At 43.6% G+C, this 13,909-nt stretch overlaps 1 protein-coding gene and 1 long non-coding RNA gene across 2 annotated transcripts in view; one reads left to right on the forward strand and one right to left on the reverse strand.

Moving 5' to 3' along the window:
- Window positions 1-10,144, forward strand: part of LOC111956770 (zygotic DNA replication licensing factor mcm6-B-like) — a 14,832-nt gene extending 4,688 nt beyond the window's left edge. Inside the window, 12 exon segments of the mRNA XM_023977355.2 lie at window positions 5,509-5,650; window positions 7,397-7,491; window positions 7,494-7,560; window positions 7,666-7,699; window positions 7,701-7,751; window positions 7,927-8,082; window positions 8,240-8,368; window positions 8,554-8,718; window positions 8,860-8,983; window positions 9,149-9,343; window positions 9,421-9,560; window positions 9,649-10,144. Coding sequence (XP_023833123.1) covers window positions 5,509-5,650; window positions 7,397-7,491; window positions 7,494-7,560; window positions 7,666-7,699; window positions 7,701-7,751; window positions 7,927-8,082; window positions 8,240-8,368; window positions 8,554-8,718; window positions 8,860-8,983; window positions 9,149-9,343; window positions 9,421-9,560; window positions 9,649-9,753 — 1,403 coding nt within the window. The 3' untranslated portion in view covers window positions 9,754-10,144.
- On the reverse strand, window positions 6,914-7,330 carry LOC139023421 (uncharacterized). Its single transcript, XR_011474552.1, has 3 exons — window positions 7,292-7,330; window positions 7,110-7,132; window positions 6,914-6,998 (listed from the first exon to the last, which is right to left on the reverse strand). It is a non-coding gene; the product is annotated as an uncharacterized lncRNA (long non-coding RNA).
- Window positions 10,145-13,909: the final 3,765 nt, after the last annotated feature.

A 13,909-nucleotide genomic window follows, 5' to 3' on the forward strand; every position in this document is an offset into this window, starting at 1 on the left:
GTCAACAGAGTAATACGAGAGCACACACACCAATGGGAGGCATACCCTTTGGGAAGATGGATTTGAAATTCAACCCAAAGGCTTAGAAAACCAGTAATATCAATATAATGTTTGTCCTATATATGCCTTTGCAAAGTCCATCAAAGTATTTTTTCAATTAACCCCAGGGTTCAACTCAAAATAAACATACACATAGGTTTTGGGTTTCAAGCTTTGTTGATTTCGATAATATGTCTCATCATCGTCCTCTAAGGTGTTTGCGCGAGTGTAGTAGTAATGAGAACATGATTGTTCCTCGGATTCATGTCGTCTATGTCATGCATAGAAGGAGAAGTGACGAGCTAGTGATTTAGATGGAGAAACTGAGGAAGACCTTTTACGCTGGATACTTAAAATTGCATTTGTGCGCTCAGATTTTTAAACTAAGGTTAATATGTTTGACTTTAGGTACTATTACTATTAATGTTTTTACGCTGTGAGACTGGGCACAATATATACATCCCTCTCCTTCACATGTTCTATCTTGGATTTTGCTGTGACGAACCATAACCTTAATCTAAATATCATTTTGGCAATACAAGATACAGAAAAACAGGCCCTACTTATGAAGCAGTTATACCAAGTACAGCACTGGCAATTTTCTCCCAAATTAACCAAAAAACTCAAGTTAAATTAATGAGGATTAAACAGTGACAGATTAAACTATCCAGCAGTAAATCTCTCTCATTTATAAATGCTGCTGCATGAACTTATTGCTTTAGCAAGTTGTCAAAACGACACACAATGCGATATGACTTGTTGTAATACTGTAAATACGCCCTAAAGCTAAGGCTCTTACAAAACTAATGTAAAAAAATATTCAACCTTAAATGAGTAGGAACTGCCATGCCACACTCTTGAGGTTGAAATAAAACTATTCAACGTTTAACGTAGATCACTCGAGAGAGCCTTAATGTTCCAGAGGGCATGCGAAGGTCGCAGGCTGTAGAGATGCTTCATAATATTAACATCTGTGCAGAATCTCAACCGCATTGATCACTTGCACTATTAATGTAATTCAACCAAACTGTTATCCAGGTATTTGGTTATTTAAATAAAAATCTGACATTGTATTCCATTTGAAACGTTGTGCTTTAAATCTTGGAAGTGCAGTTGATAATATATTTAGATGAGAACTAATCAGAAGTTTTTTTCCATTGGAATTTGGTTGTGCTTTTAGATAGGTTGAAAGCAGTGATAACATTGGGGAATTGCAAACAACCTTCTGGCTGTCTGGAGTGGGTTAATAAAAGGTTGAAATCTCCTTGATCTCACCAAAAATGACCCATTTCCACGTTGACATGACATGGTGTGCCAGTGGGATGTCTACTGGTACTGTTAGTGGGAGTACAATAGAGTAGTAACTGAGTGTTGAACTTTATGTAAGTGTTTAGTTTCTCATTTCAGTTGTGTTTTTGCTCAACTGTTTATTTAGAGATTAGGAGAATTGAAACAATGGTCATGTCAGTCTATATTTTGACAGACCCAAGTTGAGCCCTTCAGGTCTTGGGTATAAAGTGTAGACATTGATGTTTGACAGCTGTAATGAATTAAAAGAGTATGGCAAACACTGAAAACGAATACTGTGCAACAAAAAGAGATTTCACTTTAACAACTGCAAGAAAAACATTTGCACACAGGGTTAAGGGGCAATACAGCTGCCTTCCCTCTGCTTTCACATCCAACATGAGTTTTCCATGGTTTAAACAAAATATGTGCAAAAAAAAACTATGGCTGTTATTGTACAGATGCTAGGATCTTTATTTTGAGAACATCGCAAATCGCAGCAAAATGACTTTTACTTGTATTTGAGGTTAAAATAGGCTTCAGAAGTTATTTATTCCCACTTTCGAAATTTTAGAATCATGATTTCCTCTTACGAAAATTATATCATGCCTTACAACTGTCCATTAAATTTAATTGCAACATACCCACTAAACACATTTTCCCTGTTGAGCTAACTGGCTCACACAATGAAGATCACAATTTGTAGTCCAAAGAACTTTAACACATCTAGACAACCCCACTCCTGCTACGGACGCAGCAGGTAACATAGCATTCTGTGCTTTTTTTTTTTTAAACTAAGGAATCAAAACTTCAAATCCACTCAAGCCATACAAAACTTTTAGGTAACCATTCCTCACATTCTCTTAACCTACACATATAAATAAACATCTGATTGTATTCACATTGGAGGCTGACTGTTCAGTCCCAATTTCTTCACACTGCATATACAGTGGCGAAACTTTCATTAGAAATTTTTAAAACTCTAATACAGATGTATAATTGACATACATTTTAAGTACACAAAAAAAAACATCAAAGCTCTAGATGGCAGAGCCTTTATTTCTGCACGACTATAAAGGAATGTAGCACAACCAATGCTCCACACTGTTGTTCCCTGATCAGAAATCGATCTCTCAGCAAAACTCGTGTATGACCGGGCTCGCGGAGGAAATACAATTTCTTCTTGACGCAGCCGGTATTGGGGTCTAGTTTTCCAACAACTTGTCGGTAACGAATATGTGCTTGAGAGGAGGCCAACCGTCTTTGTCAGCTTGAACACTACGGATCAGCTCGAAGGTAGGAGTGACGGTCGGGTCGGGCGGATATAGTGCCCAGCGTCTGCCAGCTGAAGGCCCTGTTTTTGTCTCCAAATATACCTGTATGAAGGCCTCCGCGCGAGACCCCACACCGCGTTTCTCACATACTCTGAGAGGAACGCACCACGTCCCGGGCACGCTATTCGACGAGATACAGTCGAGGGAGGGAAGCTGGTAAGCACCCATCGGCCGCCCGCAGATTCGATTTCTTTTAGCTTCAGAGAGACAACTCTCGATCTGGCCTGATCATGTCCTGCCTGGAGTAATTCTTCCTCGACAGTCAAGAGTCAATTTCAGAGTCTAAGACTGAAAAGAGTCTGTTAATTATCAATATATTGCCTGATAGAACCATGAGTTGAAGTTGTACCGCCTATTACTTTGTATTACAGACATTTGGTAAGGCCTATACTATTCCACTTAGGCCTACTATTCAAAAAGCGTTGCCTGCATTGTAACAGACTATTCTTATCTATTGTGCACATTTTTTTTTTTACATTGATCGTCAAAATAAGGCAATGGTATTAGCCACTTTTTAAACGAGACAGAGTCTGTTTAATTCATGAACTTTCAAGAACAGACCATCAACTGAAGTTCATGAGCAGTCGGCTACACAGTAGATATATGGCTGCATCAGCTACATTAATATCTACACCGCTTGGAATGGTCAAAACCTGAGTCTTTAGGCTAAAGTTGAAAAAAGGCCTATAAAAGTCACCAGAATTAACTGACAGTTTATAATAAGCCATTATTTATACGTACATATATCTGATGAAATACAACTGCTAGATTTCCAGAAAGAGCTTTACTTAAGGAGTTCCTTTCCTTGATGAATTCGACTTTCAAGGCTGGCACCGACGCGTATCTTTTTTTGTCGCTCGATGTGATTTGCTATAGAAACTTTCGCTCGACTACGCTATCGCTCTCAGACATAATATCATTCCACCCGTGTCAGAGACCGAAAGCCGGGGGGTATTGAATTGTGATTTTCGGTCTATTCTCCATGTAAAGTCAGTTGATTGAAGTTCGCTTGGAGCGCTCACGTGTTTAATAGTAATCCTTGTTGCTTTCAGCTGCTCACGTGTGGGACTGCCTCCTTGGTTACCAAATAGCAGGCGCGCGGTGAGCAAACTTGCTGAAAGGGGTTTGAATCAGCCTCACTGCCACATGCCTAGACTTGCACTGACTGGCCGTTGCAGTCCTGACAACATCACCCGTTTAATCGAGTATTCTGTGCCATTTATGTTATTAGAAAAGGTTTACTTGTTAGGTTATAATAAAATAAAAGTATCCCAAACGCTCATACCACTAAATGACAAAAAAGTATGTGGACAAACTGCTCATCGAACATCTCATTCTAAATCAAATTGCCATTAATATGGAATTGGTCCCCCTTTGCTGCTAGCAACAACCCCACTCTTCTGGAGGCGAGTCCACTAGATGTTGGAACATTTGCTGCAGGGACTTGCTTTCCATTCAGCCACAAGACGCTTGGTGAGGTCAGGCAGTGATTTGGCGATTAGGCCTGGCTTCGCAGTTGCGTTCCATCCATCCAAGGTGTCCGATGGGGTTTGAATGGTCAGGGCTCTTTGCAGGTCAGTCAGTTCTTCCACATCGATCTCGACAAACCTTTCTGTATGGACGTCGCTTTGTGCACAGGGGCATTGTCATGCTGAAACAGGAAAGGGCTTTCCCAAACTTGCCACATAATGAGGATAGGTGTGTTGGGGGTGTGTGGGTCGTGATTGGGGTGTCGGTGGGGGCTGGCGGTGGGGGAGTCGGGGGGTGGTGGGGGGTGAGGGGTTGCTTAGTCGGGGGTGTAGGGGATTGGGGGGGGTGTTGTGTGCGTGTGAGTGGTGGGCTGATGTGTGGGGGTGGGGTGTTGGCTGGTGAGTGTGGGTTGGGGGGGGGTGTGGGTGCATGGTGTGGCTGCTCAGTATATATCTCATTGATGATTTGATATCCATTTATGAGGCATAGTTTTCTGGAGTCTTTATACGCATGCATTTACGACATTTGTTTGGAAGGGAGTTTGTAATCGTGAATGTGTGTGTGTGTAGTTTGGGAGGGAAGGAGCTGCGTTTGATGAGGATTCTAGACAAGCAGAGAGGGAAATCAAAAGCCAGATGTTCAAGTCAGGAGTGGGAGAAGGTTGTTGGAGATGAGCCAAGACAAGAACCTGGCTTACCACCACAACCTCGGCACCAGCCTGTTCCAACTATACACGGTCAGTACTACAACTGTTACTACTTTACTATACTACTACACCATCTACCATCATTACTACAACAACCTCAGCACAGCCTCATATCGGGATCAGTCTACTGTTACACATTCAACTAAATACCACTACCACAGACAGCCTGTCCCAAACTAACGCTCAGTCTACACTGTTACTACTACTATACTATACATCGCACTACCATATTACTACAACAACCTTAGCACAGCCTGGTTTCCCAACTATACACGGTCATACTAAATTTTCCTACTACAAATACTACTACAATACCGACTACCATATTACTACAACAACTCAGCACCAGCCTGTTCCAACTATACACGGTCAGTACTTAAAACTGTTACTCAACTCTATACTACTACAACCACTGACCATACTTATTAGCAACATATATCCTCGGACACCAGCCCTGTTTCCCAACTATACACGGTCAGTACTACACTGTTACTACTACTATACTACTACACCACTACCATATTACTACAACAATCTCAGCACCAGCCTGTTCCCAACTTTACACGGTCAGTACTACACTGTTACTACTACTATGTTATTACCATAGCCTTTGCATGTGATATTCTGTGTGTGTGTGTATAACGTGTGTGTGTGTAATGTGTGTTTGTGTAGGTAACGATGAGGTGAAGCGTGGTATCCTGTTGATGTTGTTTGGGGGTGTTCCTAAGACCACCATGGAGGGAACGTCTCTCAGAGGAGATGTCAACGTCTGCATTGTCGGAGACCCCTCTACCGCTAAGAGCCAGTTCCTCAAGTAAGACCTCTACACCCTGCACACTATACACTCCACACTGTCTACCTACATGTACAGGGCCTTGACTTAGGCTATTCTACATTTTGTTGTGTTATAACCTGAATTCAAAATTGATTAAATATTGTATTTTTCCCTCACCCATCTTACACACAATCACAAATTGAAATCATGTTATTAGACATTTTTTATTTATTTATGAAATACAGAAATATCTAGCTCCATTCTGGGGGTTTTTATGATGAAAAACTCCCCAATCCTTAACGGTTACAAGCATACCCATAACATGATGCAGCCATCACTATGCTTGAACATATGGAGACTGGTACTCAGTAATGTGTTGTATTGGATTTGCCCCAAACGTAATACTWWCAGGACAAAAGGGTAATTTCTTTGCCATATWTTTTGAGGTATTACTTTAGTGCTTTGTTGCAAACAGGATGCATGTTTTGGAATATTTGTATTCTGTACAGGCTTCCTTCTTTTCCCTCTGTCAATTAGGTTAGTATTGTGGAGTAACTGCAATGTTGTTGATCCATCCTCAATTTTCTCCTATCACAGCCATTAAACTGTTTTAAAGCCACCAATGGTCTCTTGGTGAAATCCCTGAGCGGTTTCCTTCCTCTCCAGCAACTGATTTAGGAAGGACGCCTGTAGTGACGAGGTGTATTGATACACCATCCAAAGTGTAATTAATAACTTCACCACGCTCAAAGAGATATTCAATGTCTGCTTTTTCTATTTTGACCCATCTACCAATAGGTGCCCTTCTTTACGAGGCATTGGAAAAGCACCCTGGTCTTTGTGGCTGAATCTGTGTTTGAAATTCAATTCCTGGCTGAGGGACCTTACATATAATTGTATGTGTGTGGTACAGAGATGAGGTAGTCATTCAAAAATCATATTAAGCACTAGTTTTGCACACACAAAGAGTCCATGCAACTTATTATGTGACTTACTCCTGAACTTTGTTTAGTCTTGCCACAGCAAAGGGGTTGAATACTTACTGACTCAAGACATTTCAGCTTTTCATTTGTGATGAGTTACATTTTTGGGGGGAAAACACAATTCCACTTTGATGTATGTGACCAAATATCTCAAGTTAAAACATTTCAAATTCAGGCTGTAACACAGCAATATGTGTGAAAAGTCAAGGGGTGTGAATACTTTCTGAAGGCACTGTATGAGACTCCTCTGTCAAAAATCATTCCTCAAGTGAATCCCTCCACCCTTTAGCCTCCACACTTGTGCCTCTACTCACTTGAGCATTACCCATCTACCCTCACACAAAACCACCGACACATCCCCATTATACCCACACCCGTACACTCTCAGCCTCCTAGCCTTACACCTCCCCCAGCTAACCCACACTACACACTGTACACCTGTCTCCAGCCTTACACACGGGTTCCCTATACGAATACCACACTTGTACGACTCTCAGCCTTCACTAGCCTTACACCTCCCCCTATACCCACACTACAACTGTAACATCGTGTCTCCTAGCCTTAACACACTGTTCCCTATACCCACACTACACTTGTCACACTCTGGCCTCCTAGCCTTACACCTCCCATATACCACAACTACACCTGTAACTCTGTCTTCCTAGCTACACACTGTCCCCCTATACCCACACTACACCTGTACACTCTATGTGCTCCTAGCCTTACACACTGTCCCTAACACACCTGTCACTGTATCCTACCCACCACGTGTAACCACAACACCTGTCCCCTCTGTCCTCAGGCATTGTGGAGGAGGTTCAGTCCCAAGGCTGTGATATCCAGTGGGAAAGGCCAGCAGTGCAGCAGGTGTAACAGAGCCTGTGGTTCGAGACGAGGAGCCCATGAGTTCGTCATCGAGGCCGGCGCGCGTCATGCTCCTGACAACGTGATGTGTTGTGTTCTGTTGTGAGCTGAGATATGGTGCGTGTTTGTTTGTGGTGTAGTGTGTGTTTTGTGGCTTAAAGCGGGTGTATTTCTCTTGTATCGACAGCGGGGTCTTGTATCGATGAGTTTGAAGATGGAGACCAGAGACCAGGTGGCCATCGCACGAGGCCATGGAGCAAACAACCATCTCCTCCACTAAAGCTGGAGTCAAAGTCAACACACACACACACCATCTCCATCCACTAAAGCTGGATCAAGGTACCACACACACACACACACACAACACACACCATCTCCATCACTAAAGCTGGAGTTAAGGTACACACACACACATGCAGCGCCATTGGTAAAGCAGAATGGAACACACTAATCCTCCCTCTCCTCCAGGCCACTCTGAATGCCCGTACGTCCATCCTGGCGGCTGCTAACCCAGTCGGTGGTCGCTACGACCGCAGCAAGAGTCTGAAACAGAACGTCAACCTATCCGCTCCCATCATGAGCCGCTTCGACCTCTTCTTCATCCTAGTGGACGACTGCAACGAGGTGAGTGTGTAAGAGAGAAAGAAAATGTGTGTGTGTGTGTTTAAATGAAAGATGTGACAATCTATGCCACAGTGAGGCGTGTAGTGTGTGTGTGTGTGTGTGTGTGTGTGTGTGTGTGTGTACTAATGGAATTATATGTGTGTGTGTGTGTGTGTAGGTGACAGACTATGCCATAGCCAGACGTATTGTGGATCTGCACTCTCGCATTGAGAACTCAGTAGACAGACTCTACTCTCTGGATGAGATCAGAAGATACCTGCTCTTCGCCCGGCAGTTCAAACCCAAGGTCAGAGCTATGTGTGTGTGTGTGTGTGTTTCAAGGGTTCAGTGTCTTTGTGTTTCTGTGCTGTGAGTCCAGTGGACCAGTACTAACATGTCTGTTAATTTGGGTTTGTGCGTAGATTTCTGGTGATCAGAGGAGTTCATCGTGGACCAGTACTAACATGTCTGTTAATTTGTGTTTGTGTCTAGATCTCTGGTGAGTCAGAGGAGTTCATCGTGGAGCAGTACAAACGGCTGCGTCAGCGCGACAGCTCTGGGGGCGTGGCCACATCGGCCTGGCGAATCACGGTGAGGCAGCTGGAGAGCATGATCCGCCTTTCTGAGGGCATGGCACGCATGCACTGCTGTGATGAGGTAAGAGGTCAAACAAATTACACACAACTTATACACACACAACTCTATCACAACTGAACTCTGCTCTCAAAACCTGTGTTTAGATTGTGTGCTGGTGAAGTGTGTTGGATGTTCTGTCATACGGTGTGTGCAACCCTGCAGGTCCAGCCGAAGCACGTCAAGGAGGCGTTCCGCCTGCTCAATAAATCCATCATCAGAGTGGAGACACCTGACATCAACCTGGACCAGGACCAGGAGATGGAGGAGGAAGAGGAGGGAGAGAACGGTACACACGTGCTGCTACTGATGCTGCTACTACTACTGCTGCTACTACTTCTACTGCTACTACTGCTGCTGCTGCTGCTGCTACTACTACTGCTACTGCTACTACTGCTTTATTTTAGTTATTTCTATGTCATACAACAGGTGTGGTGCTTTCCTATCTCTGCAGGTCATGACGTTCCTAACGGAGTGAATGACCAGGATAATGGGCAGGTGAACGGCCACACCGACGGAGTTACCGGCCAAACCAACGGTGTGAATGGTCACACTGACAGCAGCTCCAAGCCCTCGCTGCGTCTCACCTTCCCAGAGTACCGCCGCATCTCCAACCTGCTGGTGCTGCACCTCCGCAGGGCCGAGGAGGGTAAGACACACACACTACACTCTACATGTGCAAAGTGTGTATTGCAGTGGTTAACTGTTGTTTACCTGTGTGTGCAGCTGAAGAGGAGGAGGAGTTGAAGAAGAGTGCAGTGATCAACTGGTATCTGAAGGAGATGGAGTCAGAMATTGACTCAGAAGAGGAACTCATCAACAGAAAGAGCCTCATAGAGAAGGTCCTGCACAGACTAGTGCACTATGTAAGTACACACTCCATTGCACCATTGAGTCGGAGTAATAACACCTTTACAAACCTGACTAACTCTCTCTCTCTCTCTCCATCTCTAGGATCATATCCTGATTGAGCTGTCTCAGGGAGGGCTGAAAGGGTCAGAGACAGAGACACAGGAAGAAGTTCTGGTCGTTAACCCCAACTACACTCTGGAGGACTAGACTCATCTCATCCCTCCTTCCTCCCCTCTAACTCCCTCCTCTTTCCATGGGTTTATGTCAGACTSCAATTCAAGACTCTTGAAGCTGTTTGTATTGAACATTGATCTGTGTAATGACATTTTAAACTTGTGGTAAGGTTTCATTTCATTCCTGCTTTGTAGACTTTTTCACAACTAGCCTGTTTAAAAATGTTTATTTGTATTATTGTAGCCAGGTGAGTAATGTAAATATGTTGCCCTGATTTCTCCAGAGCGTTTGCTGGCTTATGGCTGTTGAAGTTTGTGCGTGTCCTCAGTTAACTTAATGTTAATCCTGACTGTACTTCCCATGTTAAATGTATGCATACAACAAAATACACACAAATGAAAGTCTACCTTTGATGCATATGTTTTATATAAAAAATACAAATAAGTGAGAAAAACAAAGAGAAGAATAATCAAATGTTTGATGCTGTTAATGCCCTCCCTGTGGTCGTTGTTTTTTTCACTGACCTTGATAGATATGTCTCTGAATCATAGCTGCTGTGTGAATGGCTGTACTGTGTTTATACTGCGCTGGTCTAGTCATTTAATAAAGGACTGTCTTCTCCATGTGATTCACACACACCTGTCTGTTTCTCAACTGATGTTTACACACACTAAAACAAGAAGTAAGGGGTCCTTGAGAATCTACAGTAAACATTTAACTAAAATAGTGAAGTTATTAACCTGYGTGGAATGAGATCCCATTTACACCTAGTTGGAGTTAATATGATTGACATGAATGAATATAGCCAAACTAGCCATCTGTTATTTTGTTCTTGCTAGTTACTGTGCAATCACCCAGGCATTTGTGTTTTCCCCCATTCTGTTTTCTAAGAATAAAAGGTGTTTTCCGCCACTCGTTTAACGGAAGTTCAGTTTCACAGAGAAAATGTGTGTTGTCTGTGGTCAGAGACTAAAACCAAGCACATCAGCACTTAACTCTTTATTGAACTGCATTGTTGGCTAAGGGCTTGTAAGTAAGCATTTCACAGTAAGCGCATGTGACATACAGTTTGATTTGATTATTCCATTAATGGTTATTCCATTAATACATTGTCTTGTTTCTTTTGGTTTCTTTCTCTGTTTCTGTCTTTTGTAAATGTATTTGTGTTTCTTTCTGCTCTCCCGTTCTCTGTTTCTCTCCATCTCTATCTTCATCTCTCCATTTCTCTCCCTCTCAACTAAACCTCAGAATACCTCTGGAGTCAGATCAGCAGCAGCAGAGACAGGAGGATCATGGGTATTCCCAAAGCGAGTTCAGCTGATTGGGTGATTCACAATATGAGTATCATGTAGTAGCCTAAACCTATCGATGTTACATTGAGCTGGGTGAATGGAATATGAATGACAGTCATCCAATATGCTGTAATAGAACTAAGGCCATACTCATTCAAAAATAAATTGCCCTCCCTCATCTTAAACGGCACTGACCGCCATTGCTGCTGACTCAATTATGGTGTTTCTCCAGCTGCTCCAGTGTTGAGGTCCTCTACAATCACTAATCTTCCTCACCCTCATCTTCACATCATATGAATGTGTGGGGTCTGTGTTGGTCTCATTGTATGTCACTTCCCCCTTAAAGTCACAATACACATATACACACAGCCTCTTAACAAACAGGGCCACCGCTAAACACACACAAGACAGTAAAACTATCTCTGGTATAGTATTACCTGGTTGTTGATCTGTATCTGGTAGAAGAAGCAGCTTGATGCAATAGTGGCTCTGGTTCTAGGTCTGGTGGGTGTGTGTATCAGGGCTTTGGGTCTCGTCCCACCTTATAGTAACTGTCCCAGCAGTTACAGTGGCTTGCGAAAGTATTRGCCCCCTTGGCATTTTTCCTATTTTGTTGCCTTACAACCTGAAATTAAAATAGATTTTTGGGGTGGTTGTATCATTTGATATACACAACATGTACCACTTTGAAGATGCAAAAATATTTTCTATAAAATATGGTAAACACATGAAAGGAAGGAAGATASACATACAACACATATTCATCACTCACCTCTCTCTGGGCTCCCAAGGGCATGCAGTGCCACAGCACAGACCCAGAGCAGTGTGAACACTGGACATAGCACAATAGCAAACCTGTGAGGGAGAGAAACCCAGACGCACACACACACATAGATATAACACTAATAGAGAAATGACCACTTCAGCAGACTCCCTCAGACCCGATGAGTTTATATGGTCATGGACACCTACAGTACATCAGGGATGGGCAACATTATGAGGCACATCAGGACGTCAAAATTCAACAGAGGGCCACACATTTCTTAGTTTGGAGTAGCTGCGTTTCCAGATTTACTGGAAAACGACTTGCCATGGCTAATGATACAGAGATTTCTGCGCATGTGTAGGATAATTTTTTATCTAGCTGCTACCCATTCCGCTGCCTACGTAGCTTCTCTGCCACTTCCTCCTCCTTGACATGGAGGGGAAACTTCATGTTGTACACTGAATACCGAAAGGTTGCTGGATCGAATCCCCGAGCTAACAAGGTAAAAATCTGTCGTTCTGCCCCTGAGCAAGGCAGTTCCCACTGTTCCCCGGTAGGCCATCATTGTAAATATAAATGTGTTCTAAACTGACTTGCCTAGTTATTAAACGTAGGTTAAGTWKAAAAAAAAAAATGTAATGCCAATTTTTTATGGTCGACATGTTCAGACTATGCAAACAAAGTAGCAGGCCAAGCGTTCTTTTTCAGGAACTCTGGCTAATGCCTATGATATGGCAGCAACTATAAAGATTAGCCTACATCATCACACAAAAGAGTGTTTTTGCTCCAATGCAAAGTGTAGGGACTGCGTCCGTTACACCAGAGAGATGTTGTATAGCCCAAGAAGACTAGGATGGATGGAATCTCCTCTCAGAGTAATTCTACATCCGTCGACAGCTTGTATAAGCCTTCCCAGACTGTCTGGCATTGTTGGAGTCCTCCTGGGTGGAGCCATTCAAGTCACCTTCTCCTGTGATTGGCTACCCTCACTTGGATATGCACAGCATGGAGTCATTGGGATGGCTCAGCCCACCTCCCGTGGAACCTGCCCTGGCTGAGCACCTCGAACCGAAGGCTTTGAGCTCATCTTCCTTTGACCCCAAGTTCGCTCATCCCAATGACACTGCGTCTGAGTGTGAGAGGATCTACCGATCTGCAGGGCGCTCTGTAAACGCAGTTTCCCTCCTCTCAGTCTACATGGCGGTGCAGGCTAAGGAGCTGTGCAACTCCCTGGCGAACGGTGGCACTGTCAACTGGGAGAAGTTTATGGAGCTAAGTCTATCTTGCCGACCATACCACCCGGACCTTCAAGTGTACCGCTGAGACTTCTGGGAGGGTCATGGCGCAAGCGACCGTCGGCCAGAGAGCCCTCTTGTTGAACAATGCAAAGGTGTCTGAGAGGGTGAAGGGAAATATCCTGAATGGACAGATCGATCCCACCAGACTGTTTGTGGCAGGTCAACACCACTGTTCCCCAAGTTCAGTTCTCAGATAGAGTTCCCATCACATCCAGGCCCACGGGCCGAGGGGGATGGTTCAGAATGTCCCTACGCAAAACAATCAACCTTTTTAGGGCATCCTTGTCCGGCCACCAGGCCTGGCAGGCTCCCTGTCCCTTCCACGGGACAGATTGCCTACATGCAGTCGCCRCAATGGGACATGCTCATCATGTCTTAGCAGGATCAGATGGTGACAGGTGTCCCTGCAGGGTCAGACAGCCAGGGAAGACCAGTCTACAGACCTCAGATGATTTTTGCAGTATATTATAACAATCAGTGAATGGCTACAAAGTTCCATCTTGAGTTGATGGGTAGGCTACAGTCTGGATTGGGAATAATGTCATTTCAATTATTGAACCAATGATGGTATTCATTGCTAATATAATATATTAATGTACACCATGGTAATTATTTGTCATGCCTCATCTGAGCAAGATCATATGGTGACAGGGGTCTCACTAGGTTCAGGCAGTCAGGGAAGACCAGTCTGTGACAGTGCAGAAGTTAACTTTTGCCAATACAACACTTTTTTCTCTCTGTGCAGCCAACACTGGCCAAACAAGAAACTTCAAAGATGTAAACTATTTTAAGGCAGTCTAACAACCTCTAAAGTTGATTTCCAAACTTTATCA

Source organism: Salvelinus sp. IW2-2015, linkage group LG32, assembly GCF_002910315.2.
Source record: "Salvelinus sp. IW2-2015 linkage group LG32, ASM291031v2, whole genome shotgun sequence".
In the NCBI taxonomy this organism is placed as follows: domain Eukaryota; kingdom Metazoa; phylum Chordata; class Actinopteri; order Salmoniformes; family Salmonidae; genus Salvelinus; species Salvelinus sp. IW2-2015.